General features: G+C 40.6%; 1 protein-coding gene across 1 annotated transcript in view; it reads right to left on the reverse strand.

Annotated features, from left to right (window-relative positions):
* The window catches only part of LOC148357495 (protocadherin-16-like), a 187,571-nt gene that overhangs the window by 162,184 nt on the left and 928 nt on the right, over positions 1 to 24,459 (reverse strand). Inside the window, exon 2 of the mRNA XM_088345483.1 lies at positions 6,669 to 8,471. Coding sequence (XP_088201609.1) covers positions 6,669 to 8,450 — 1,782 coding nt within the window. The 5' untranslated portion in view covers positions 8,451 to 8,471. The remainder of the gene's footprint in view (positions 1 to 6,668; positions 8,472 to 24,459) is intronic.

Raw genomic sequence — 24,459 nt, forward strand, 5'->3', positions numbered from 1 at the left:
TTAACTTATTTAATGTTTAAGTTTGTTTTTCTGAAATAATATACCTGTCAGTTTTGATTTCATATTTATGTTTAAAAAAAGTTTTAGTGCATTCAATTAATATTTGTCCACTTCAGGCCGTGACCAAAGGTGTTGTTTGGCCCTCTGTGCAATTAGGTTTGACACCCCTGATATAAAGAATGTGTTACCTTTCTTATAAGGCTTATATAAAGCGTGTAACTCTTTGTGGCTCCAAACATACGGTTTGCCAACCTCTGGGTTCATTTTCTAATTGCTTTTGCATGTATACACATCAATTGATTGGTCGTGCTGATTTCTCCTGGGCATATTAATTTGGTTTTGTGTCCCATAAACAATTAATGTCACAGTTGTTTCCATCCATATATAGTGTATTTCTATGTACATCATTCCGTGTTTGTGGTTAATCTGTTACATAACCACCTACATTAAAGGCGGGGTGCAGGAAATGAAAAATTAAGGCTCATGGATTAGATCGTGGCTTAGGCCAGAATAACGCATGATAGTGCTGTTCTTAGACGAGCACGAATAAACTCATCTTTATTTATCTTTTGGGGGGTTGTTCCGTGTGAAAACATAATTAATAGAGAAGATTTTTTTTTTGACACCTCCAACGATGCACCCCACCTTTAAGTGAATTTCGGTAAAGTAAAAACCATATGTATGATAGTTTCCCTCCTTCAGGATATTTTTTTGCCACAAAGCACTGTGGGACTTGTAGTACAGAGACGGAAACTCCAGCTTACTCGCTAAAAAAACTTGTGTACTGGTGTATTTTGTCCATGATAATTCAGTTGGATTTTCTGCTCCCATTTTACGAATGCTACAGTTGTATACATCTTTACATAGTGTAAGTCTATGGTTTTGGCAAGCCCCCTTGAAAACAAACATCACAGAGCAATGAGACTACTTGGGATCTCAAGCAATTGATGATCGCAAACTTTCATCCATCTATATATAGTTTTAGTCCATGCTTCTGGCAAGCAATGTACGACCACTGCTCGTGAACACACAAGACACAGTAGTGTAATGGAACTTTCAAAGTCATGCAGAAATTCCGAATTGTACACAAAATTTTGCAGAACTAATTAAAAGAAAAACAATTAACAATGCACCAAGGATCTGAAAGTGAAACAGCGATATAGAAAGAGAATGTTGTAATGGTATACAATCCTGTTCTTAGGAGACAAGTAAGCTGAAGAAAGAAACCGTGTGAAATAGTCAATCACAAAAGACTAAATTCAAGTGATTGAAGATTGCTGTGCGCAGACAAAAGTGGTTATTTTGTTTCTGGCTCTGAAGTTTGGCTTTGCAACAAGTCCCCCTGAGTCAAGGGAGTCTCTTCTCACACCAGCCGCCAACAACCTCAGAGGGTCTGGAGAGCTCTGATTTCCGAGGGCCTCCTTGTACACGGAACTGAAACATTGCAATATGCTGAAGGAAATACTTTAGACCCCTGGTTAACAATGTTCCAATTTTATGATGTTTTCACATTACCATGTGGAATAGGATGCTTTTTTTCCTCATTCCAGAATTTTCCCCAATATACAACATTAACAACAAAGTACTTTGTGTGTCCAACAACTCGGCCTGTCTGTGATTGGTCAACGTCATCTAAAATATTGGTCAGCTCTTTGTCTGTGTCACAATGTCGGTAAAATGCTAAAATTCTACTGCCTGAATTGCCTCCCACAATGCCTTTCTCTCTCTTCATTCATTACCTCATGTGTTCCGTAAAGATTTTGTGTGTTGGTGATACAACATTGTATTTTATTTTACTGTATTTGCTATGCTTGCAATGATGCTAAAGACACGATAGCCATGAAAATTAACCTTGGAATTATCAAAAAACAAAAATGAAAACACATGCACCTCGTTAAATTGGATTGCCATAATCCATCAACGATCAAGACATTATAAAAAAGGAAGCGATTAAAGTGATTATCAAGTAATACAGAGGGAGTACATGAATCACTACTTACGCTAAATTGCATAAACGATCTGTTGCCATATCCTTTTCCCTCTGCATCCGCCCGCTACTACACTCGACCAGCTCAAGAGACATCACACCAAAGTTTAAAAAATAAAAATGTCCTTTTCTTTTACATTTATAATGTTATTTAATAAGAAGGACATATTCAGTATGTTATTTGTAAATGCCGTCTAGTAGGAGATACAGGTCCCATTAAAAAAGGACCTACAGGTTCAGATACGGTTCCTTCCACAGGACCATAACCGACCTAATCAAGTGCATAAGATTGGGAAGAATTATTACCTTGCAAGTTGTATTGAAAAATGCATTTGCTGCTAAATTAAATTGCACGGCTTTTTATAGCACTATTCTTACAATACATTTTTTTTTTACTAGACTACCGTAAATTCCGGACTATAAGCCGCTACTTTTTTCCCCAAACGTTCAACCGTGCGGCTTATTCAGTGATGCGGCCAATCTATGTAATTTTTCTAACGGCCGCCAGCGGCGCTCGAGTACAAAAGATAAGATTTAGACCGGTGGGATATATGCGCCGAGGAAGACTGCAACTTCTTGGCTTGTGCATAAATTAAATTAGCGTAAACAAACTCTCATCATGCAAAATGAAAAAAGAAAGGCACATCAAAAAATCCACCATCACCAACGGATTCCGAAAAGCCGGTCTGCTGCGTGACGGAGAGGAGGGCACAGTATCAGGAGTGGATGGGAGCGTGGGACGACGTCTATATGACAAAGTTTCTTTCCGACACTGAGGAAGACGACTTTGATGGCTTCAGTTCTAAGGAGGAAGATGTCGGTTTACTGTGATTTTTACAAGGACGGTATGTTTTTTTAACAAACCGTTTACTGTGTTGCGAGCATGTTGCTAGCGTGTTGCTACCATTAACTGCCCTGTCACAGGCACCGTTTGGGATGAAAGTTATATTATTATTATTAAAGCTTTGAAAACTCTCTCGGTGTACCGTCTTTCTTTGTAAATTTGTGTAACCATGTATAATATGTATTTGCAATTGTATATTTTTGTAATGTATTTATTTGAGACACTTATTCTGATATGTTTTGCACGGGCGAATGAGAAAGAGGGGGCGGAACAAACGCGGGGTGACGGGTAGTGGGGTAAAGGTGAGACCTGTTTGTGGACGTGGCGGAAAAAAGTGGATATATATTTTTCCCACCCTTACCTTTGGAAATATACACTTTTTTCCTTGGATTACTTTCAACGGGACCCGGACTCTGCAGGTCTGCATCAAACCTTAAGTACCATCTTCCGTTGATTTTGCCGGCTGTGACTTTTGGACTGTGTACTTTAATGAAGGACACTCATTGTGATTTGATCGCTGCTTGGCTCTGTGGCTAGGACCTTGACTCAGCCTCTTGGCTGAGAACAAGTGTCACGGCCCCTTGGCTTTGTAGCGTATTATGATTTGACCGATAATGGATAATTGATAAAGAATATAGAACAATAAACCTTACAAAATCCCCCCCCTCCCCAATATTCTCATCTAAGCCACGTCGGGATTCGTCCAAGTCCGCCTTTGCTCTTCTGCTCCAAATTCTGTAATCAATGTCAGTTTGCTCACATTGTCCTCGCGGTTCTTGTGATTTATAATTAGGGGGACCTCACACAAGAAAGCTTGCTAGCTTCTATTTCTGTGCAGGAGCCAGAAAGGGCAGTGAGGGCTCTGAGTCCCAGTGCTAGCCTCCAATCCCCCCCAGGCCTACCAAGCTCCCAGCCCCCCTCACCAAGGCCGGAGTCTGGGCCAGGAGCCCGTCCAAGTCTTTGATCCCTGCGAGATTCCATTTGTAAGGGGGAAAAAAGAGAAAAAAAGACCCTGAATGATGAGATGTCTGAATAAAATAAATATCAAGTCTCCATCGAGTATTTTATGTGCACTGTAATAGGAAGCCTTTTGTGATTTAAGGGACATTTTTGTCATAGAAAAGAGACTGTAGAACAAAAATATATGTGGATTTGTCTAAGGAGAAGTACGTTTTGGCGTGAAACTCTAAAAACTAATGTTCACACAAACATCCTTGAGTTAAAATACACAATACATTAGAGCCCCAGGATAAGGCATGAATCCAATCTGAGGTGAGGATCACAAGGTGCAATATCCTCCAAACCTGTGGTAATAAGTAGCTAATACGCTCCAAACCCCAGAATTTTACAATAAAAACAATAATATACTGTATTTTCCGCACTATAAGGTCTATATAAAGTCTTAATTTTTTTCAAAAGCTGACCATGCGCCTTATAATACAGTGCGCCTTATTTATGGATAAATATTAAATTCGCAAGGTCTCGCAACTTACGCAACAGCCGCCGACTCGATTTTCCCCCGAACGTGGAGTAGTCCGCGGTGTATGCTGGGATTTATATACCGGCGTTTCATTGGCTAACCAATGTGTCAATCATCATTTGAATCGATCGCTATTGGCTAAAGTTATTCGGAGCCTCGGATTGGCTAGAGGGCCAAAACAAACCCTGCAATTGGCAGAAAAAGATGTGTCAATCATCCGTTAAATCGATCGCTATTGGCTGAAGTTATTCGGAGCCTTGGATACGCTAGAGGGCCAAAACAAACCCTGCAATTGGCCGAAAAAGATGTGTCAATCATCCGTTAAATCAATCGCTATTGGCTGAAGTTATTTTGAGCCTCGGATACGCTAGAGGGCCAAAACAAACCCTGCAATTGGCCGAAAAAGATGTGTCAATCATCCGTTACAGCGATCGCTATTGGCTGAAGTTATTCAGAGCCTCGGATACGCTAGAGGGCCAAAACAAACCCTGCATTTGGCCGAAAAAGATGACTGAATAGCAAGCTTGCTGTATTTGTAAACATTTTACTCTCCTGGATTTACTACACTCACGGTTGTAAGAAGACCATGATTGCGTATCATTATTGAACGTGAGAACTTAGGTGAGTTATGCGGCTTTATATTTTCCCGGTATCTTGTTTTAGAAAGATCTTGATGTTGCTGTGATGAGTTGAGTGAATTAAACTCAATTCCAAGTGTTTATTGTCATATTCACAGTTGTGAGCGAAAAAGAAAATAGAAACAGAAATGTTTGGCATTTCTTGAATCCCAAGACTTCAACCTTCTGAATGATATTTGAAATGACGCATTTAAGTGACATCGTACGGACACCGCATCCGCACGTGTCTACGACACGTATTTGCTTCTTTGCAAGCTTTGGGAATGTTAAGGGGGTAATCAGTTGGACTGAATCATCTGACTGTTTTGTCGACGTTCCCATTGTAGCGCCTTATAATCCGGTGCGCCTTATCTATGGAAGATATAGGACCAAAAACTATTTTTTTGGGGGTGCGCCCTATAACCCGGTGCGCCCTATAGTGCGGAAAATACGGTAGCTAAATAGTATATAGTAAGTACTACTTATGTGTAATTCACATGTACATAAATACATAACATGATATAAGAATATACATGTAAAGGAAAAGCGTGACTTAAAGTTGTCTAGTGGACTAACGGGTGGATGCAAAAGGGGAGGTGATCGCAAAAGCGGATTAAAAATTAAACCGATTTTGAAAACTTCGAAGAGTATTGTTATGCTCTTAGAAGATGTCCTTGCTTTATTTGCCTTTTCATTCTTAAAAATTGACCCGCTCGTTGATCAGTTACGGCTATTTAACCTGGCAAGGTTAACAATGTGTGTGCCTTCTTCGTATTTCTTGATAGCAAACTTCACTTCCATGGTTATCATGTTCTTGCTTCTTCCTTTAGTATCACTGCAAGCTTAAGACCCACAGAAAACTAATACAGTACCAAACATACATTAATGTATCACCACAGCTGGCAAATTCTTTACGAAAGCACACAAGTTTCGGAAATGAATGAGAAAGGCATTGTGGGAGATAGTTACGCCCACATTAAAGTGACATTTTCATGAAACGGTGACGTCTCCCAATGGAAGTTTAGCAATTTATATCGCATCTACTATTAACAAGCAGTTTTCAAATCTTTGAAATACTTTGTTGTTGACGCCGTAAAGTTTGGGAAATGTCGTAAAGAGGAGCTAAAGAAAACATCTTATTCCACACCGTATAGTGAAAACGTCGTAAAATGGGGTTGCTGAAACATGAGAACTACTATATTAGAAGGCATTTTATGAATCAAGGGATATGCCTGCCAGTGTAACAGAAAACATAATGGATTTGTCTGAAGACAAGAAATCTAGGAAAGTGAGATAAAAGTAAGGGAGCACCTATTTGCGTACCATATGTTCCACTGTAATGCACTGGAATTTAAGGTGCATTGAATTAAATTTATTGTAATTAAGCATTCCAAAATTTCATTTACCAAAGGTTTTGGTCATTAAGGCGCACTGGATTTAAGGCTCACTTTTGAGTTTCTGGCAAATTTGGGGTTTTTATGTGCGCCTTATAGTCCAGAAAAATATGATAACTGGTCAAACCCAGTGATCAGGCTTACTCAAACCTGGTACTTGGGGCCCTGAGTACCAGAGGGATTTTAAAAGTTTTGATAATAAGGATTATTATCATGGTTCTTTAGTAGCTTGGAGCGCTTATATATACAGATTACAGCACAAAAACAGAGTAAGAGAAACTTGAGACGCGGGAGATACAGTAATCTATATCCTATTACACAGGTACAAAAAAATCAAGCGTTTTACCTCAAGGATGCACGTCCCTGGAGCCATGTCCTCATTGATGGAGACGTTGTAAAAGTTGCTCTCAAAGACGGGCTCGTTGTCGTTATTATCCTGCAGCACAATGTGGACAACTGCCGTAGACGACAGAGGCGGTCTACCCCCATCTGTGGCCACGACTGTCACACTAGGACAGGGGTTCTTTTCATAATCCAGCTGCGATAGAGTGCTGATAATCCCCGTGATGGCACCGATGCTAAACCAGTCGCCAACAGATCCTTTGTCATGAAGGATGCTATAGCTAATGTCCCCGTTGCGGCCTTGGTCTTTGTCTCTGGCGGTCACTTGTAAGACGAAGGTCCCAGGGAATACCACCTCCGGAATGACCTGTCGGTACACCGTTTGGTCAAATAATGGCGGGTTGTCATTGACATCGGTCACTTCAATGGTGAAGGACGATTCAGCCTGGAGAGGTGGCGTCCCAGAATCTGTCGCCATTACTCTTAAGTCATACACATCCCTCTCTTCTCGATCGAGAATCTGATCCACGCAAATGAGGTAAATTATATTGTCCTTTGTGGTAAGACCGAATTTCCCATCCCCGCCCTCTAGCGTCACATTGACGTTGGCGTACTCGCCGTAATCCGGGTCGGTGACGGAGATCCGGGCCACATACTGTCCCGGTTGAGCTCCCTCTGAGATTTGAGGGGAGCCGTCTTCATTTAGGAAGATAATGGTCATGGTAGGTTGGTTGTCGTTGTAGTCTCGGACGTGGATAGTGACAAAGGCGTTGGTCACTTCTGGGTGGGTAGCATTGTCTTGGGCTTGGACCACCAGTTCGTGGACTTGCCTCATTTCGAAGTCAAGAGGTTTGTTAAGGGTGATGACGCCCATATGGGGGTCTATGACAAAGAAGTTATCCGGGTCGCTTTGTCGCCGGTTGATCTTGTAGGACACCACGCCGTTCTCTCCCTGGTCGGCGTCTGTGGCAAACACCTGCACAATGTTGTTTCCCGGTTGTAGATTTTCAGAAATGATAGCATGGTAGCGGCTCTGGTTGAATACAGGAGCGTTGTCGTTGATATCCTGGACGATGATGTCTAAAGTCATTTGATCGGTCCTTTGAGGGGAACCCCCATCGAAACCTTCCAAGGATAACGTATAATTGGATCTTTTTTCCCGGTCCAAGATGGCGTTGACCACCAAATCAAGATACAAAACTTGATTGCTTCCTCTCCTGGTCTCCAAAGTAAATGCCTGGCCAATGTTTCCGTCTCTAATGAGGTAACCCTGCGTTGTGAAGTGACCCCCGTCAGAATCCACGGCCGGGTCCAACGGAAACAGAGTTCCGATTGCGGTCTGCTCTGGGATTTTGAAAGTGGCGTGTTTTTTGGGAAAAGTTGGCCCGTGGTCGTTGATATCGTTCACCTTGACGTTAACTTCCACCGTCACTCCGGTCATGGTCACCGCGATGAAGTTGTACCGGTCCCTGAGCTCTCGGTCCAGAACTTTAGCAGTCTTAATCATTCCCGTGCTCTCGTCGATATCCAGGTCCGTACTCACACCTGTTCCCTCGTGGTCGGAAATGAAAAAGAGCGAAGCCGTGATGCCAGGTGGCAGTCCGGCGCTGATGTCACCAACTATGGTTCCTGCCGGTTGTTCTTCGTCCAGTTGTAGATCCAACGTGCCTTGAACAGCCAAAGAACAGACCCAAATGAGGCCCAGAACTAGATAGTACGCCGCCGCCATCCGTCTCATCAGTTGCGAAGAATCTGTTGCGGTCTTCCCCTCGGCAGCGGTCTTCATTTTAGGTCCTTTTTTCTAAACCTGAAGACATACGGTAAATATCACAAAATTATATAAGAATTCAATATTGGTAGACACATCAGGTTTACATTAGGCCCCCAGGATACATTTAACTTTACTAAGGACAGCACCTGTGCCACTGCGATCCTTTATCAGCAAAGGGCATTTTGTCGGAATTGGTGGCTTTTTGTTTGCCCTTCTGTCCACATAAAAAGTGAACTGCATTTGTTAGGTCGCAATCCATTATCTCTAATCCCATATTGCTGAAGGCGATGACTGGCGGGGCGCACTTTTGCTAGGCCTGGCAGTTCTTTTTCCATATTTCAGTCTATAATTGAACTGCACTCATGTGGTCATGATTTATTACCATAATCCCTAATAACTATGAAAAGTGGGGGATCACTAAAGTGCAATATACTATTTTGTTATCTGCTTTATCTGGGGTATCGGAAGGTTTGGAACGGTTTATTCGAGATTGAAGATTGTCTTAACTTTCATTAACATAAAATTGCAGTAGTGTTGATAAAAGAAGTTTACAACTAGGACACAACAAAATTAAAATCAAATGTATGCACAAAAATTAAAAGGCCTTGTACATAGATTTATTGTCCTGCAGTTAGCGAAATAACACAAGTTTCTATTCCCCGCTATACAGCAATTTCACTTGAAAACTGATTCATGTCGTATCCCGTGAGTCTACTGTTTTTCTGTGTTGACATACAAAGTGAGCTGGTTTAAGAAAAATAATAAAGTCCAAAAAAGGCTTTCCCATATGTGGACCAGGCCACGATCCCAACCACACAGAACCCACCCTTAAGATTTTCCCGGCACCTCTTCCTTCACATAATAAGTCAACACCTTGTTTTCCTCGCTCATTGCCGAGTTCGCCTTTGTAACTTCAATAACACATGCCACAGCATCTCCTTGGCTGCTGCTCCCTAACCCATTTAATTAAAAAGGTGCAGCTTTCATTTTTTGCTGTTCTCCATGGCGATTAAGCCTGATGTGGTCTGCCTGGACAGTCCCTGTATTAAATTCATAGAAATAAATACAATAGAATTGTCTTTATTATCATTGATAACAATTGAGTGTACATTGTTTACAACAAGAGGAGACATAGCACTCTAAAATAAATACAATAAGATAAAATGAAAAATAAAATAAAATAATAAATAAAATCGAATAGTCTTTATTGTCCTTATTATCCATGTTGTGACACATTGTGTGCAACGAGATCAGACATGGCACTCCAGGTTAAAACATGTAATAAACAGGGTTCGTAAATATTTTTCATTGCCAAATTCAAGCACTTTTTAAGCACTTTCAAGGCCAAATTCCACATTTCTCTAGTACAATTAACCCCCAAGCAGTTCTGTAAATTTTGCCTAAAATCCCAGTCCAAGACAAATAAATCGAATGCTGTCTGGAACACTGTTTGGAGATGTGGACAGTTTTGGTCTTGTTTGAAAGGTAACACTCTGAAATTTTGTCTCAAATAATCACTGCAGGTTCTATTAACATTGAGTAATCTAGGTTGGAACACACAGAAATACCTGTTTTTATTCTCGCCTGATTTCTTCCTTTTTGCAATCAAATGCCTGCAGATGGGTGTAGCATGGGCATCTTAGTTAAAAAAACAGCTAAGACAATAGAATGAAGTTTTACTTGGTCCCTGGTCAAACTTGATTACAATTTGAAAATTAAACATTGTATTTCACACATTTTTCTTAAGGTATGTCACGACATTTTCCAAAAGTGGACATTTTGGAGACAACCAGTTTACAGCTCTAAAACCTCTGCAACCATGTATAGGACGATGGCCAATTTTAAGACATCGTGACAGCGTCGTAAATGTTTGATTTCTCTTTCCAGAAGTCAATTACTAATTGTGCACTCGCGTGTCATAATCATGCGTAGACATGTATCCCGAGTTGCATTACCCACATTTATTTTCGGCTCAGATTTGAATACACATGTAATTTGGCATAAATTTATATTGGGAAATTCATTGGTTTAACCTACAGTATGTGTCAATCACATTTGAATCTGTCTCCAGATGTCTAAAAATTTCTGAAGCTGAAGATTTTTTTTTTTTGTCTGCATTATCGTGTGTTTCGTAGTAAATATTTTACAAGGTTGACCTCACTGGAATGTCGTGACTGTAACCAGACCATGCTTGTGAGTGGAATATTACAGCACTTTCTGGGTGAATTATACCGGCTTTATTGTTTTCAGCGAATCTTGTTTCCTACTGAGAGTGATGTTTCTATGATGATTACAGGTGAAATCGTGAAGACAAGTCTTTGTTTCCAAACAGTCTACTATAAAGGCTTCCCGGCAGGCCGGCAGAACATTAAGGGATTAAAACTGGAAATCTGGTGTGAATCAGTCCATAGCCACACTTTTTGAGGTGACCGAGTGTTGCTTGCATAAAATGAACAGGAAAACTTGACAAATCCTGAGCTAAAACATTAAATCGGCTATTGAATGGAGCATAGAAACTAAAACCGAGTTTCTGCGCCCCATTTTATCAGTGTTTGCTGCTTTCTGTTTGGTTGATGTGGTGTCAAGCTTTCCTGTTATCTTCACCACGGACAGCACTCGATGACGACATCCTGGTCTAATGCAACTGTCCTAAGGCACCGGGAGGGGGCGATGACACGTTACATGACAAATTGCTGCTGCCGTGTCGGCGTCATTTTAAGACTTTTTTATTTAATATTTGTGTAATGCATGGTCTATCGAGTCAGACTGCTGAGAAACATGGCAAGAATTTCAAGCACTGTATCAAAAATGCAAATATTTTTGTAACCCTAAAAACACATTGAAATTAAAGCCTTTTCCCGCATTTCAAACATCTTTACGAACTTCGAATAAAGACTTTGAAGAGAAAAAGGATAATAGAATATCAGGATAAATAGGCAAAATATAATATTGATAGTAATAATAATAATAATAACAACGTAGTGCCAGAGAAACTGGCCCAAGTTATAATTATAATGTAGTAAACATGTTGTAAAATAATCAAAAGAAAAGATAAGATAAAAAAAAGTAATGTTAGGATAGATGGGCAATATTTAAAAACTGGGAAGAGGGCAGCTGATGATTTTCTGGGCTGTGTTGATAAAATGTTACCCTGATTGAGCACTTTGTTTTAATTTTCAATTTTAAATACAAATATGAAAGAGCCTTCACAAAATAAGACCTTTCAGTTTTGTTTGTTTCTTGGTCAATGCAAAAAAAGTAGAACATGTGGATATTTATTCATAAATGAAAAATTCGAAAAGTTCTCCAGGATCGGCCCCTGAGCCAAATGTTTTAGCCAAATGCAGCCCGCGACTCCAAATAATTGGCCACCCCTGGTTAAGCCAATCAGAATGCAGAACACAATGTACGATCAGTAAATAGCAAAACCATGAAGAGTGAACCACATTATAGCAAGGTTTTGACTGGACTGAATTTCGGTTCCTTTTAATTAAAGATCTGCCACATGTTAGAAGCGATAAATGCAACCGTTCAAAACAATGCGAACATAGCCACACATCCCCGTGTCAAAATCCTCAACATGGTCTAACGCGTTTTCGGGCTTTGCACCACTGCTATTAGCGTATGCAGGCAACTAGTCATCAGAATAAGCAGATGTTTGCATGGCTAATTGCAGAACCTTCCTAACAAAATATGCTAATTTTAACGTCGACAGCTTGGGAGATTTCCTTGCTTTAAAGTATGTATGGACTGACATTATGCGTGATACAACGTTCACTTAATAGTGTGGGAAGAGATTTTTACGACCCCTCTTTGCGGCATTTTCCCCACCCGTACGACATCTGCAAGAAATTATTTTGTGTGCCGATAAACTTAAAAAGTTTTTTTACTACTAAGTGGTGCTAAACACTTCAGACTGCCACTTTAAATTGAAACACAGTAGTGTATAGTGAGGCATGGCAATACTTGATAAAATACACTCTGAAAAAAATCAGAGACACTTCCTGGAGATGAAAGAAGGCGTCGTTGACTCAGTTAAAGTGTGTTTCGAGGAGATTTTATTTCTAGTCACAATGACACACAATGATTTATATGGTCTGAATCAGTTCAAGCCAGTTGTGCATATTTATATGATAGTTCAAGTATTTTTGACTACTATTCATAATATTTTTTTTTTTTCAATGAATGAAGTTGTTATTTCGGGCAGCACGGCGGCGCAGTGGTTAGCGCGTGTGCGGCACAGTTCTAAGGTCTTGGGAACCTCCTTTGTGGGTTCAAATCCAGCTACCTGACTTACTGTGCGGAGTTTGTATGTTCTCCCCGTGCTTGCGTGGGTTTCCTCCGGGCACTCCAGTTTCCTCCCACATTCCAAAGACATGCATTTCAGGTGTATTGGCCGGTCCAAATTGTCCCTAGGTCTGAATGAGCGAGCGAGTTGTCTGTCCCTGTGTGCCCTGCGATTGGCTGGCAACCAGTTCAGGGTGTCCCCTGCCCACTGCCCGATGATTGCTGGGATGGGCTCCAGCACCCCCGCGACCCTACTGAGAATAAGCGGTGCAGCTAATGAGATGAGAAGTTGTTATTTCAATACAACACCATTTTTTCAATACCATTAGGGGGCACTGAATAATACTCATTGTCTCTCTAAGCAGTTTTGTGCTGCTTTTGTCCGTAAGAGAAGCACAGCCACAGCTTCAAAACCTTTGACAAGTGCTCAAACTTTCAAGTCTCGGCTATTGATTTTCGTTAATTTAGGTTTTTTTTTAAGCGACAAAAAAAAAAAACTTTTTCAAGGCCACATTCTTTTTGTAAAAAGGCCACAATTGAAATAAAGCAGGAGGTCGGTTGGGTAGAGGATCTCTGCAGAGCCAGTCAGCGCTAATGGATCTTGCAGACGTGCCGTGGTAATTGCACCCAAAAACGTAGCGTTAGCATATAGGTCAGGAGGGGAGAAGATAGCCAGTGAAATCTGAGAGTTTTGACATTAAAAGCCTAACTACCGCTTCCATTCCAAGTTTAAGAGAAACTGAGACTTTGTACTCAGTATGGATTTTGAATGTTTGCAAAGGTTTGCGTTTTTAGCTAACCAGTTAGCTTGTATTAAAGTAGAAAAAATAGGTCTAAACCCTGGTCAAACCTGAGGTGGATAATCAGGGTCCCTAAAACTAAAATGATGCCACAGATTTGCTTGAGTGTTAGATCTTGTTTACTAAATTGTCTTCTTGTTTTTAATAAGCTTTACTTTGATTTGTACTCTTTGATACTGTCAAACATAGTATTTTGTTAAATATTTTTCCCTTACTGTCATGGTTTAAGCAGCTGCAGCCCCTGTCCTCCTCCAAGAGATGGCAGCATTACCCCATTTTCCAGCCTCCTTTATAGTTCCTCTGCCCTGGTGCTCCCCCGAGGCTCTCAATCAGACTATTAGCCACCTCTTCCATAAATACCTCGGCTCCCACCTCACATTTCTGATCCATTTTAACTCCTGCTGAAGACATTCACTTGCTCAAACGACCAGCTTTTCCTCCCAATTAAACTTTTCCTAAATTCCCTCCTTGTTCCAAGATTATTAACTCCGAGACCTGCTACTCCAACCTTCTTCTTAAAAGGTATTCCCAAGTCTCCTTCTCAAGATTCTCGCCACCCCAAAATCTTCTCTCAAGTCAGCCGTCCTCAGCAGTCCCAGTTCTACTTTCCCTTACATTAGTTTTTGTTTTTTCTTGAATAAATGCCCCTTATTAGGGTTTGATCACCTCCCCGTTTTCCGTCTCCTTGTGTCCTACATTTGGGTCTGGCAGACATCTCGTGCCACATATATCGTAGTAAATATTTTTATTTTCTTATGACAATACTAATTATAGTTTGTTTTTTTTAAGTTAAAATAATGCATATTTTGAATATTATCATATTTCCAGACTAAATAGTACCAGATTATAAAAATATGTCCGGTTACCGGGACATTTATTAATATTGATTTCTTATAATTTTGAGCAAAAATCGTGCACACAAATACATACATTGTTCATAAATATTTACTCTTTTACCTTATTTTCTAAACTATTGAGCGCACCGTCAACACGAGTCTTTTTGCGAAGTATTTTTCACGTATAGATTGCACTGGAATATAAGGCACATTAAATGAAAACATCAAAGAAACGTTTTGAATATAATATAAAATATAATTCTGAAATCTGTTTTCACCACTAAAACGTACGTGACTATACAATTTCAATTTCAGCTACTGTATTTTCCGTTCAATAAGGCTCACTGGATTATTTATAGAGTGCACAGGATAAGGCTCACGGTCAAATTTCTAGAAAATTTGGGGTTTTTTAGGTGCGCCTTACAATCCCAGGAAAATACTGTAGTTTGTCAATCCCAAGGTGGCAGGCTTCCCAAAACTGGATAATGAAGTCTAGAGTCACCCGGGTTTCTAAATGTTTCCAGAATAAGGATTATCACGGTTCTCTAATGCCTTTGTCTTGGACCGCTTATATGTAAGGATTACAGCACAAAATATTTTCCTGTCGAACTGGTTTAAAAGGCTCACCTTTGAATTTCTGGAATATATGGAGTTTTTAGGTGTGGCTTGTAGTCCAGAAAATACAGTAGTTGGTGAAACCCAGAGGGTATGTTCCCTCAAAACTGGTTCACGAGGTCCAGAATAACACAGGTTTTGGAAACATTTCAAAATCAAAATAAAAAACTTAGAGTTTTCTAGAGATAATAGCTTGGACCGTTTATATGTACACAAACAGAGTGCAAAGAAAAAAATAAGATCCAGAAAATACAGTACTCAATATCACAGGCAGGTACAGGAAACGAAAACGTCTTACCCCAATTCTAATATTAGTTATTGTATATTCCTGTCTATAAGGCATACTTGATTATTAGGTAAACCGGATTATAAAACTCACTTTTAAATTTTTGGAAACGGCGGAGATTTTAGGTTCTACAGAGTTCCACAGGTTTTGAAATCCTTCCAAAATCAAGATTATTATCAGGCTTCCATCGAGCTATTAGCTTGGATCCTGCAGAGCGTTTAGCTAGAAACGCTTATGTATAACAATTCCAGCCCAAAAACGGAGTACAACAAAAACTTGAGATCTGTCTAATGAATCAACAAGTTTCCAAACTCGTAGTTGCACAAGCAAACTCTGAGGGGGGCATAATGTGTGGGAAGGGTTTCCCTACGATTGTGGTGTGCTAGCCTCCGACTCTAAATCACCATTGCAGTTAGTTAGCGGTCAAAAGCTGTGCCGGCCTAAGCCGGGCTATGGAATGCAAACCACAAAGACGAGTGATAGACAGTCGTCAAGATGAGAGTAAAAAAAAAACTACAAAGGCACTAAATCACATTTAGAAAAACTCATCAAAAGCATAGTTACACGCTACAGTTAGAAAAATAGACTAAAATTGCAGTACTACGCTCTATAGTTTGATCAAATACGGACAATCTTTTGTGTTCTGCTACAACTAACACAAAAGGCAATGGATAAAATCTCGAAAAAGCATGTTTCACCAATTGGATCTGTCTTTATCGAATAGCTGGAACTATTGGAATTCTAAAGTTCTGCTTTCAACAAAAACCTATGAGCCAAGTAGCATGTCTAGATAGCTAAAACATTTTGTTTTCATTTTTCTTGAGGTAAAGATGTTATATGGGAAAACAAACAGGTTAGCTATGCCAAGGACACAGTTCAACTCACAAGTTTAAGTAATAAGGTTTGCTCCAACGTTGATAGCCTAGTTTGTTTTGCTGAAGCTAACATGACAGATAATGACATAAACCGATAAATGGCTAGCATTTTCCCCAGTTGCAGTCATCTTTGCTAAAGATACATCGTGTAATATTTGACCACTAGATAGCACTTTATTGTCTAGCGCGAACAAAAAGCAAGGCCAAATGAGCACAATGTATCGGCAAGATGTCAGAAAACATGGCGGCGACTACTAAGTATGGATTATGTTAAGTTACCTATGACTATTTATAAAAATTAATATTGGTATGATAATTCATGTATGTTTGCCTTACTATTCAAATCAAGGTTTTTAACTGAATGAAGTGGGGAGTTGACTCTAGGAGGCACTAAATATTACACACTGTCCCTTTAAATATCTAGGATATTTAAAGTTCTAAAGATGTATTTTCAAGATGGTTTGCTACTTAAACACAAAAGCTAGTTTTGGGTAAGCCAAGTAAAAATCTACCAAAGTAGCTAGAACCTTTTGTTCTGAACTTAAAGCCCCAGTGTGTAATACTTGGCCAATATATGTCACCAATGCGACCAAAAACCAGTGCCTCAGCATGCAGAAAAAAGCCAGACAAACCTGGCAGACTACTAGGTATGGATTAAACTTTGTAAAAAGATATATTTTTGAGATGAAGTGTTTGAGGAGTATGTTAGGAGTGACAAGATTGGATAGATTGAGAAATGAAATTGTGAGAGACAGAACTGGAATAGTAGTGGATAAGAGTAATCGGTTGGTTTGACACATGGAGAGGATGAATGAGGAGCGAATGTTGAAGAGGATCTACAGAGCAGAAGGAAATGGAAGGAGACCAAGAGGAAGGCCACGATTGACGTGGATGGATGGTGTTATGAGTGCACTGCAGGAAAGCGGTCTAAATCTAGTCGAAGCTAGAGCTCTTGTTGGTGATAGGAATGAGTGGAGAGGTGTTGTAAAAGGATAGTGGGATGTTTGGACGTGTTCTAAGGGATGGGCAGGGCACCTGTATGATGTGGCAAGGGTAAAGCAGTGAAAGCTGTCGGGCCCTGCTGTTTGACAGACGAGTGTGCTGTGTCACCCTGACCCGAGTGACATGGACGGTGTCTTGTGTCCTGTTTCATCTGGAGGGATGAAAGCATGACTAACTTAGGTGCCTAACTTGTTTGGGTGTTTGGGCATTTGGGTTGGCCTTGGTCCAAAAATGTTTGTGTGTGTGTTTTGCTATTCTCATCTCATCTCATAAGCCGTACCGCTTATCCTTAATAGGGTCGCGGGGGGGCTAGAGCCCGTCCCAGCCATCTCCGGGCAGTGGGCAGGGGACACCCTGAACTGGTTGCCAGCCAATCACAAGGCACACGGGGACAGACAACTCACTCGCTCATTCACACCTAGGGATAATTTTGGACCGGCCAATTCACCTGAAATGTATGTTTTTGGAATGTGGGAGGAAACCGGAGTGCCCGGAGGAAACCCACGCAAGCACGGGGAGAACATACAAACTCCGCACAGGAAGTCTGGAGCTGGATTTGAACCCACGCAGGAGGTTCCCATGACATGAACTGTGCCGCACAAGCAATTAAACAATGAAAAATAGAGAAGGTTAGCTATGTTAATAAATGTCACAATCCAGCTCACAGATAAATGCTCAAAAAGTAAGGTGAAATAGAAAAGAAAAAGAGGAAGAAAGAAAAATTAGAAAAGGGGGTGAAATAAGGACACCATCCTCAAACACCATCCTTAAAAAGAAAACAGGAGGGGAATATGGGGGCATTATAAATGTACAGGGGGTTGAAACACATTAGCTTGCATTAGCATAGTTTTCTATCCCCCACTATATGAAAAATTCACCTTATGATCCCCACCTCCAAACAGATTCATGCCATATCCCGCGGTTCTACCGTAAGTTAAAAAATAAAAAAGCAAGAAAACAATGGCTGGAAAACTATGAAAGAAATCACATTACTTACAGACACAAGATGGCGGCGAGCTCTCCAGCTAATCTTCTATTTATTGCCGTTCTCTTGTCTTTTTGCTTTCACTTTTGGACACATGTGTGGCCAAAAACACTTACAGTAGGGACGAACTTATTCGGTTGGGTGGGCGTCTAAATTTCGATTATTCGGGCACTTTTTATACCGCCCATGATATACCGAGCGAACTTCAAAGAGACCCGGCATCCTTGTGGACAGCTATTCCTCTTAAAAAACGGCGGCGGCGGCCCCGTAAAGAAAGAAAACAGAAACGTGGTTGCCGTGCAGGTAGATGTGTGAAGCGTGTGAAGTCCAAGCAGCAAGATGGACGCGAGGATGTAACTAATTCCACCATTCATTCCTCGCCGGACAACCGACGCTTTGAACTCAGCGCTCACGAGCGGCCACAACGCCGGGAGCTTTTGAAGATCTCGACAAAGACTACAAAGAGTTCAGCTAAGTCAAATGATTCAGCAAAGCTGAAATTTGGTCTGTTAAATATTAGATCGCTTGCTCCAAAAGCTTTACTTGTTGATAACATTATTCGTGATTATAAACTTAACTGTATGGGTCTTTGTGAAACGTGGTTACGCCCGGATGAGCACTTAGCGCTAAATTATGCCTCTCCCCCAGACTACGAGAGTAGTCATATAGCACGCACGCTGAAAAGAGGTGGTGGTGTTGCGCTAATCTCTGAAAAATCGCTCAAATTTAATACACGTACCTCTAATAATTACAAAACGTTTGAGGCTCTTGTGATGCGGTCCCCTCAATTGTCAATTGATGTAATAACTATCTATCGTGCACCTGGGCCATACACAACTTTCTTAGACGAATTTGCTGAACTTTTGTCTGAACTAGTAACCTATGCAGACAAAATTATAATTATGGGAGACTTTAACATTCATATGAACTCCCCACACAGTTCACTTACTATTGCGTTTAGTTCTCTAATTGATGCATTTGGTTTTACTCAACTGGTTGACTTGCCAACCCATAAAAATGGGAACACGCTAGACTTGATTCTGACTCGAGGAGTTTTAACCTCAAACATTATGGTGCTACCGTGTACTACTGTTATCTCTGATCATTATTTAGTGACATTTGAGGTGCTAACTAAATGTAAAGTTAATAAAGCTGAGGGATCTAGCGGACGCAATATAAGCACTGGCACAGTTTCTGAGCTCTTTGAACTCCTTCCTGGAGCAGTTGCGTCCTTTCCTAAATACAATGGCTCGATTGACTCACTCATGAATGAGTTCAATACCACCCTGACTAGTGTGCTGGATTCAATAGCGCCCATAAAACTAAAATCACGTCCTAAAAGACGCACACCTTGGTTTACTGAGGAAACTAGAACCCTTAAAAAAGAATGCAGGAAATGGGAGAGAAAATGGCGCGCTACCAAGCTTGAGGTTTTCCATCAAACCTGGTGTGACAGCTTGTTAAAGTATAAAGCGGCCCTTGCCTCTGCAAAATCGGCCTACCTTTCGAAGGTGATTGCGTCTCAAAAGAACAACCCCAAAGCCCTTTTTGACACTGTAGCATCGCTTACAAGGCAACAGCCTATCGCAGACAGTTCGACACACTCTGCTCAGGACTTAATGGTCTTCTTCACTAAGAAGATTCAATGCATACAGGAAGAAATTGCAAAAGATATTGTTAGTACCACACGTATTAAAGGACTGAAATTTACAGATGCACGACAGGGTGGCTGCCCTGGGAAAATGGCCGGTTTTAGTGAACTGTCACTTGATGATCTCAAACAAGTGGTGAATGCGGCCAAACCGACAACTTGCCAGTTCGACCCGCTCCCAGGTTCACTTATTAAAAGTCTTTTTAGCGTCCTTGGGCCTTCAGTTCTAAATATTATAAATACATCACTCTCCTCAGGTGTAGTTCCAGCAGCTTTTAAGTCCGCCGTTATTAAACCCACACTGAAACGACCCAACCTTGATCCAGAAATATTAAGTAATTACAGACCTGTGTCAAACCTACCTTTCCTCTCTAAAGTACTCGAAAGAGTAGTGGCACAGCAGCTGAATGCTTTCATATCGGAGAATAACCTTTTTGAATCCATGCAATCAGGATTCAGGGCTAACCACTCTACTGAGACAGCTCTGATCAAGGTAACAAATGATCTCCTAATGTCAATGGATTCTGGCGCTTCATCACTTTTGCTGCTGCTGGATCTTAGTGCTGCTTTTGACACAGTGCGCCACAATATCCTACTAGAACGGTTGGAAAAATGGATTGGTCTCTCAGGAGCTGTCCTCTCGTGGTTCAAATCCTACCTCTCAGATAGGACACACTGTGTTAAATATGGTGAAACGACATCTGAGCCCTTTAATGTTACCTGCGGTGTTCCGCAGGGTTCAGTGCTCGGCCCCCTACTTTTCAACATTTACATGCTTCCGTTAGGTGATATTATTCGCAAGTACAATATCAGCTTCCATTGCTATGCAGACGACACTCAACTATATCTTCCGTTGGAGGAATCTTCCACACTAAACTGTGGAAATTTGGAGGCCTGTCTCACTGAGATAAAAGAGTGGATGTCACTCAACTTCTTGCGTCTTAACTCTGAAAAGACCGAAATGTTAGTCATTGGTCCTTCTAAATGCCGGGACTTATTCTCAAAAACTGCTGTGAACATTGACAAATGTCACATCACACAGAGTGACTCAGTTAAAAATTTAGGTGTCATATTTGACCCTGAACTATCCTTTGAGATGCATGTAAAACAAATTACTAGAACTGCCTTCTTCCATCTTCGCAACATTGCTAAAATCCGTTCAATACTGTCTCAGTCTGATGCGGAAACATTAATTCATGCATTTGTTACCTCCCGTCTCGATTACTGCAATGCACTACTCTCCGGTCTCCCGAAGTCCAGAATCAAGTCTCTTCAGCTAGTACAAAATGCCGCAGCGAGGCTCTTAACCAGGACAAAAAAGTACGATCACATAACACCGATTTTGGCTAACCTGCATTGGCTCCCAGTTAGCCAAAGATGTGACTTCAAAGTTCTCTTAGTATTGTACAAAATCATACATGGACTTGCTCCCTCTTATCTTTCAGATCTGATCTGCCACTATGTCCCGGGCCGAAGCCTACGATCTGAGAGTGCTGGTCTTCTGATGATCCCGAGAGCAAAGAAGTCTTCTGCTGGTTCGAGAGCGTTCTCCATCCGGGCACCGGTGCTGTGGAATGCTCTTCCCCCTGAGATTCGATCTGCAACCTCAGTGGAAATGTTTAAATCTAAACTTAAAACTCACTTCTACTCCATTGCATACGAATAACCTACTCCTCTTGTCGGTTGAAAATAGTTTGTGTAATATAGTGTAACAATCTGTGAAGCCCTTTGAGACTCTTCGTGATTTAGGGCTATACAAATAAAAATGACTTGACTTGACTTGACTTGACGTGATGACAGACATAAAACAGTTTCTTGAAAATTGCAACATTTGCGGTCAAGACAGATGAAAGATTTGCAAACTTTGGAGGAGCAAAATGATGAAAAGCTTTTTTTGGTTCTTAAATGCAAGTTACTGTATGTGTCATCTTGGGTGGTGCACATTCTGCCATCCCCAAAAATTGACTTGAGATCATTTTTAATCCTGTGCTTAGTATTGGCAGCTTTGCCGGGCGACAGTTGGCGCCTTGTTCATGAAATCATTTTTAGAGGCTTGTTTTGTTTTTGTTCTTTTTTTTTCATTTTCTTAAGCACTGCAGAAATTAATGGGACCAATTAATCTGGAAAGAAGAGTAATTACTCAAAAACATTCTGCCTACTGCTATATTATTTGTCTGTTTGACTTTTATTGTAAAGTCCTGGGAATTATTTTGCCAGGGAGGCATTTTTTGATGGATAGAGAGACAGGGATAGAGAGATAAATAGACAAATAAACATATAGACATATAAATAGATTTCAAAATAGCGATAGAACTATAGATGAAGAGCTCTCCTCTTCTTTAGATTTTTGTAATTCCCTGCTCTCTGGGCTCGCCCAAAATAAAAAAAAATAAAAAATGGAAAAAGGGATAAAAAGAAAAAATTAAAATAATAACTAAAGGAAGTAAAGGAAGAAATAAAATAAGGAAAAGGAAAAATGGAAAAAAATAAACTAATAAAAGTTAGCAAAAAAATAAAGTAAGAAAATGGAAAAAAAGAGAAATAAAAAGATAAGGCGGAAAGGGTCATGTTATTATTATTCCCTATCTATGACTGAAAAAAGATCACAAAATCAGGGGGGGAAAGGAATGGGTAAGGTAAGGAAAAAGGGTATAATGAAAGATAAACAAAAAAATCAAGAGAGAAAAGGGATTAAATAAAAAGAGGGGAAGCAAGAAAAAGGAAAGCAAAAAACAAAATGGACACAAAAAACACTATTATTTTATATATATATGTATATATATATATATATATACTGGACTGTCTCAGAAAATTAGAATATTGTGATAAAGTTCTTTATTTTCTGTAATGCAATTAAAAAAACAAAAATGTCATACATTTTGGATTCATTACACATCAACTGAACTATTTCAAGCCTTTTATTATTTGAATATTGCTGATTTTGGCTTACTGCTGAAAAAAACTCAAAAATCCTATCTCAAAATATTAGAATACTTCCTCAGACCAAGTAAAAAAATAATTTTATAACAGCAAAACTAAATCAAAAATTTGAAAATGTCCATTGATGCACTCAGTACTTGGTTGGGAATCCTTTTGCACGGATTACTGCATCAATCCGGCGTGGCATGGAGGCAATCAGCCTGTGGCATTGCTGAGGTGTTATTGATGCCCAGGATGCTTCGATAGCGGCCTTCAGCTCATTTGCATTTGTAGGTCTGGTGTCTTTCATCTTCTTCTTAACTATACCCCACAAATTCTCGATGGGGTTCAGGTCAGGGGAATTAGCAGGCCAATCAAGGACAGTGATGCCATGGTCAGTGCACCAGTTACTGGTGGTTTTGGCACTGTGGGCAGGTGCCAGATCATGCTGGAAAATGAAATCCTCATCTCCATAGAGCTTTTCAGCAGATGGAAGCATGTAGTGCTCTAAAATCTCTTGGTACACAGTTGCATTTACTCTGGACTTGATGAAACACAGTGGACCAACACCAGCAGCTGACATGGCTCCCCAAACCATTGCTAACTGTGGGAACTTCACACTGGATTTCAAGCAACTTGGATTTTGCTCCTCTACAGCCTTTCTTCAGACTCTGGCGCCTTGACTCCCAAATGAAATTCAAAACTTGCTTTCGTCTGAAAAGAGGACTTTGGACCACTCTGCAACTGTCCAGTGCTTCTTCTCCATAGCCCAAGTCAGACGCTTCTTCCGTTGTCTTGAGTTCAGAAGTGGCTTGACCATGGGAATACGGCTATTGTAGCCCATTTCCCGGACACGTCTGTGAACTGTGGCTTTTTATACCTGGTCTCCAGCTTCAGCCCACTGTCTTTGAAGCTCCCCCAAATTCTGGAAGCGGCTCTTCGTCACAATTTTGTTAAGGCTGCGGTCATCTCTCTTGGTTGTGCAGCGTTTCCGGCCACATTTTTCCCTTCCAACAGACTTTTTGTGGATATGCTTTGAAACTGCACTCAGTGAACAGCCTGCTCTTTGAGAATTTTCCTTTTGTGTCTTACCCTCCTGATGGAGGGCATCAATGATGGTCCCATGGACAGCAGTCTTCACCATACTTGTGATTTAGTTTACTGAACCAAGCTGAGTGTTTTTAAGGCTCAGGAAACCCTCGCAAGGTGTTTCGAGTTAATTAGATGATTCAGGTGATTAGTTGAATAGCCTACTTGTATACTTTTTCATGATATTCTAATATTTTGAGATAGGATTTTTGAGTTTTCTTAAGCTGTAAGCCAAATTCAGCAATATTAAAAGGCTTGAAATAGTTCAGTTGATGTGTAATGAATCCAGAATGTATGACATTTTTGTTTTTTTTAATTGCATTACAGAAAATAAAGAACTTTATCACAATATTCTAATTTTCTGAGACAGTCCAGTATATATACCACAGCCATATCCCCCTAGTGGGAGGTGGCTAGAGTCATTTCTGACTCTTTTTGGTAGATTGATTCAGAGGAGGGGATTCCCAGCCCCCTCGCTCAACCCAACTGAGGTGTTGGGAGTCATTAGGTGATCAAACCCCCCAATTCCAACCCCTAATGCTGAACGCCAAGCAGGGAGGCAACGAGTACCAATGTTTAAGTCTTAGGTATGACTCGGCTTGAGCCACAACCTCCCAGTCTCGGGGCAGGTGCCCTACCCCCAAGGCCACCGAGCTGGTCTTCTTATCAAAAAAACACT

Source organism: Urocampus carinirostris, chromosome 10 (assembly GCF_059441175.1).
Source record: "Urocampus carinirostris isolate Australia breed hairy pipefish chromosome 10, RoL_Ucar_1.0, whole genome shotgun sequence".
Taxonomy (NCBI): domain Eukaryota; kingdom Metazoa; phylum Chordata; class Actinopteri; order Syngnathiformes; family Syngnathidae; genus Urocampus; species Urocampus carinirostris.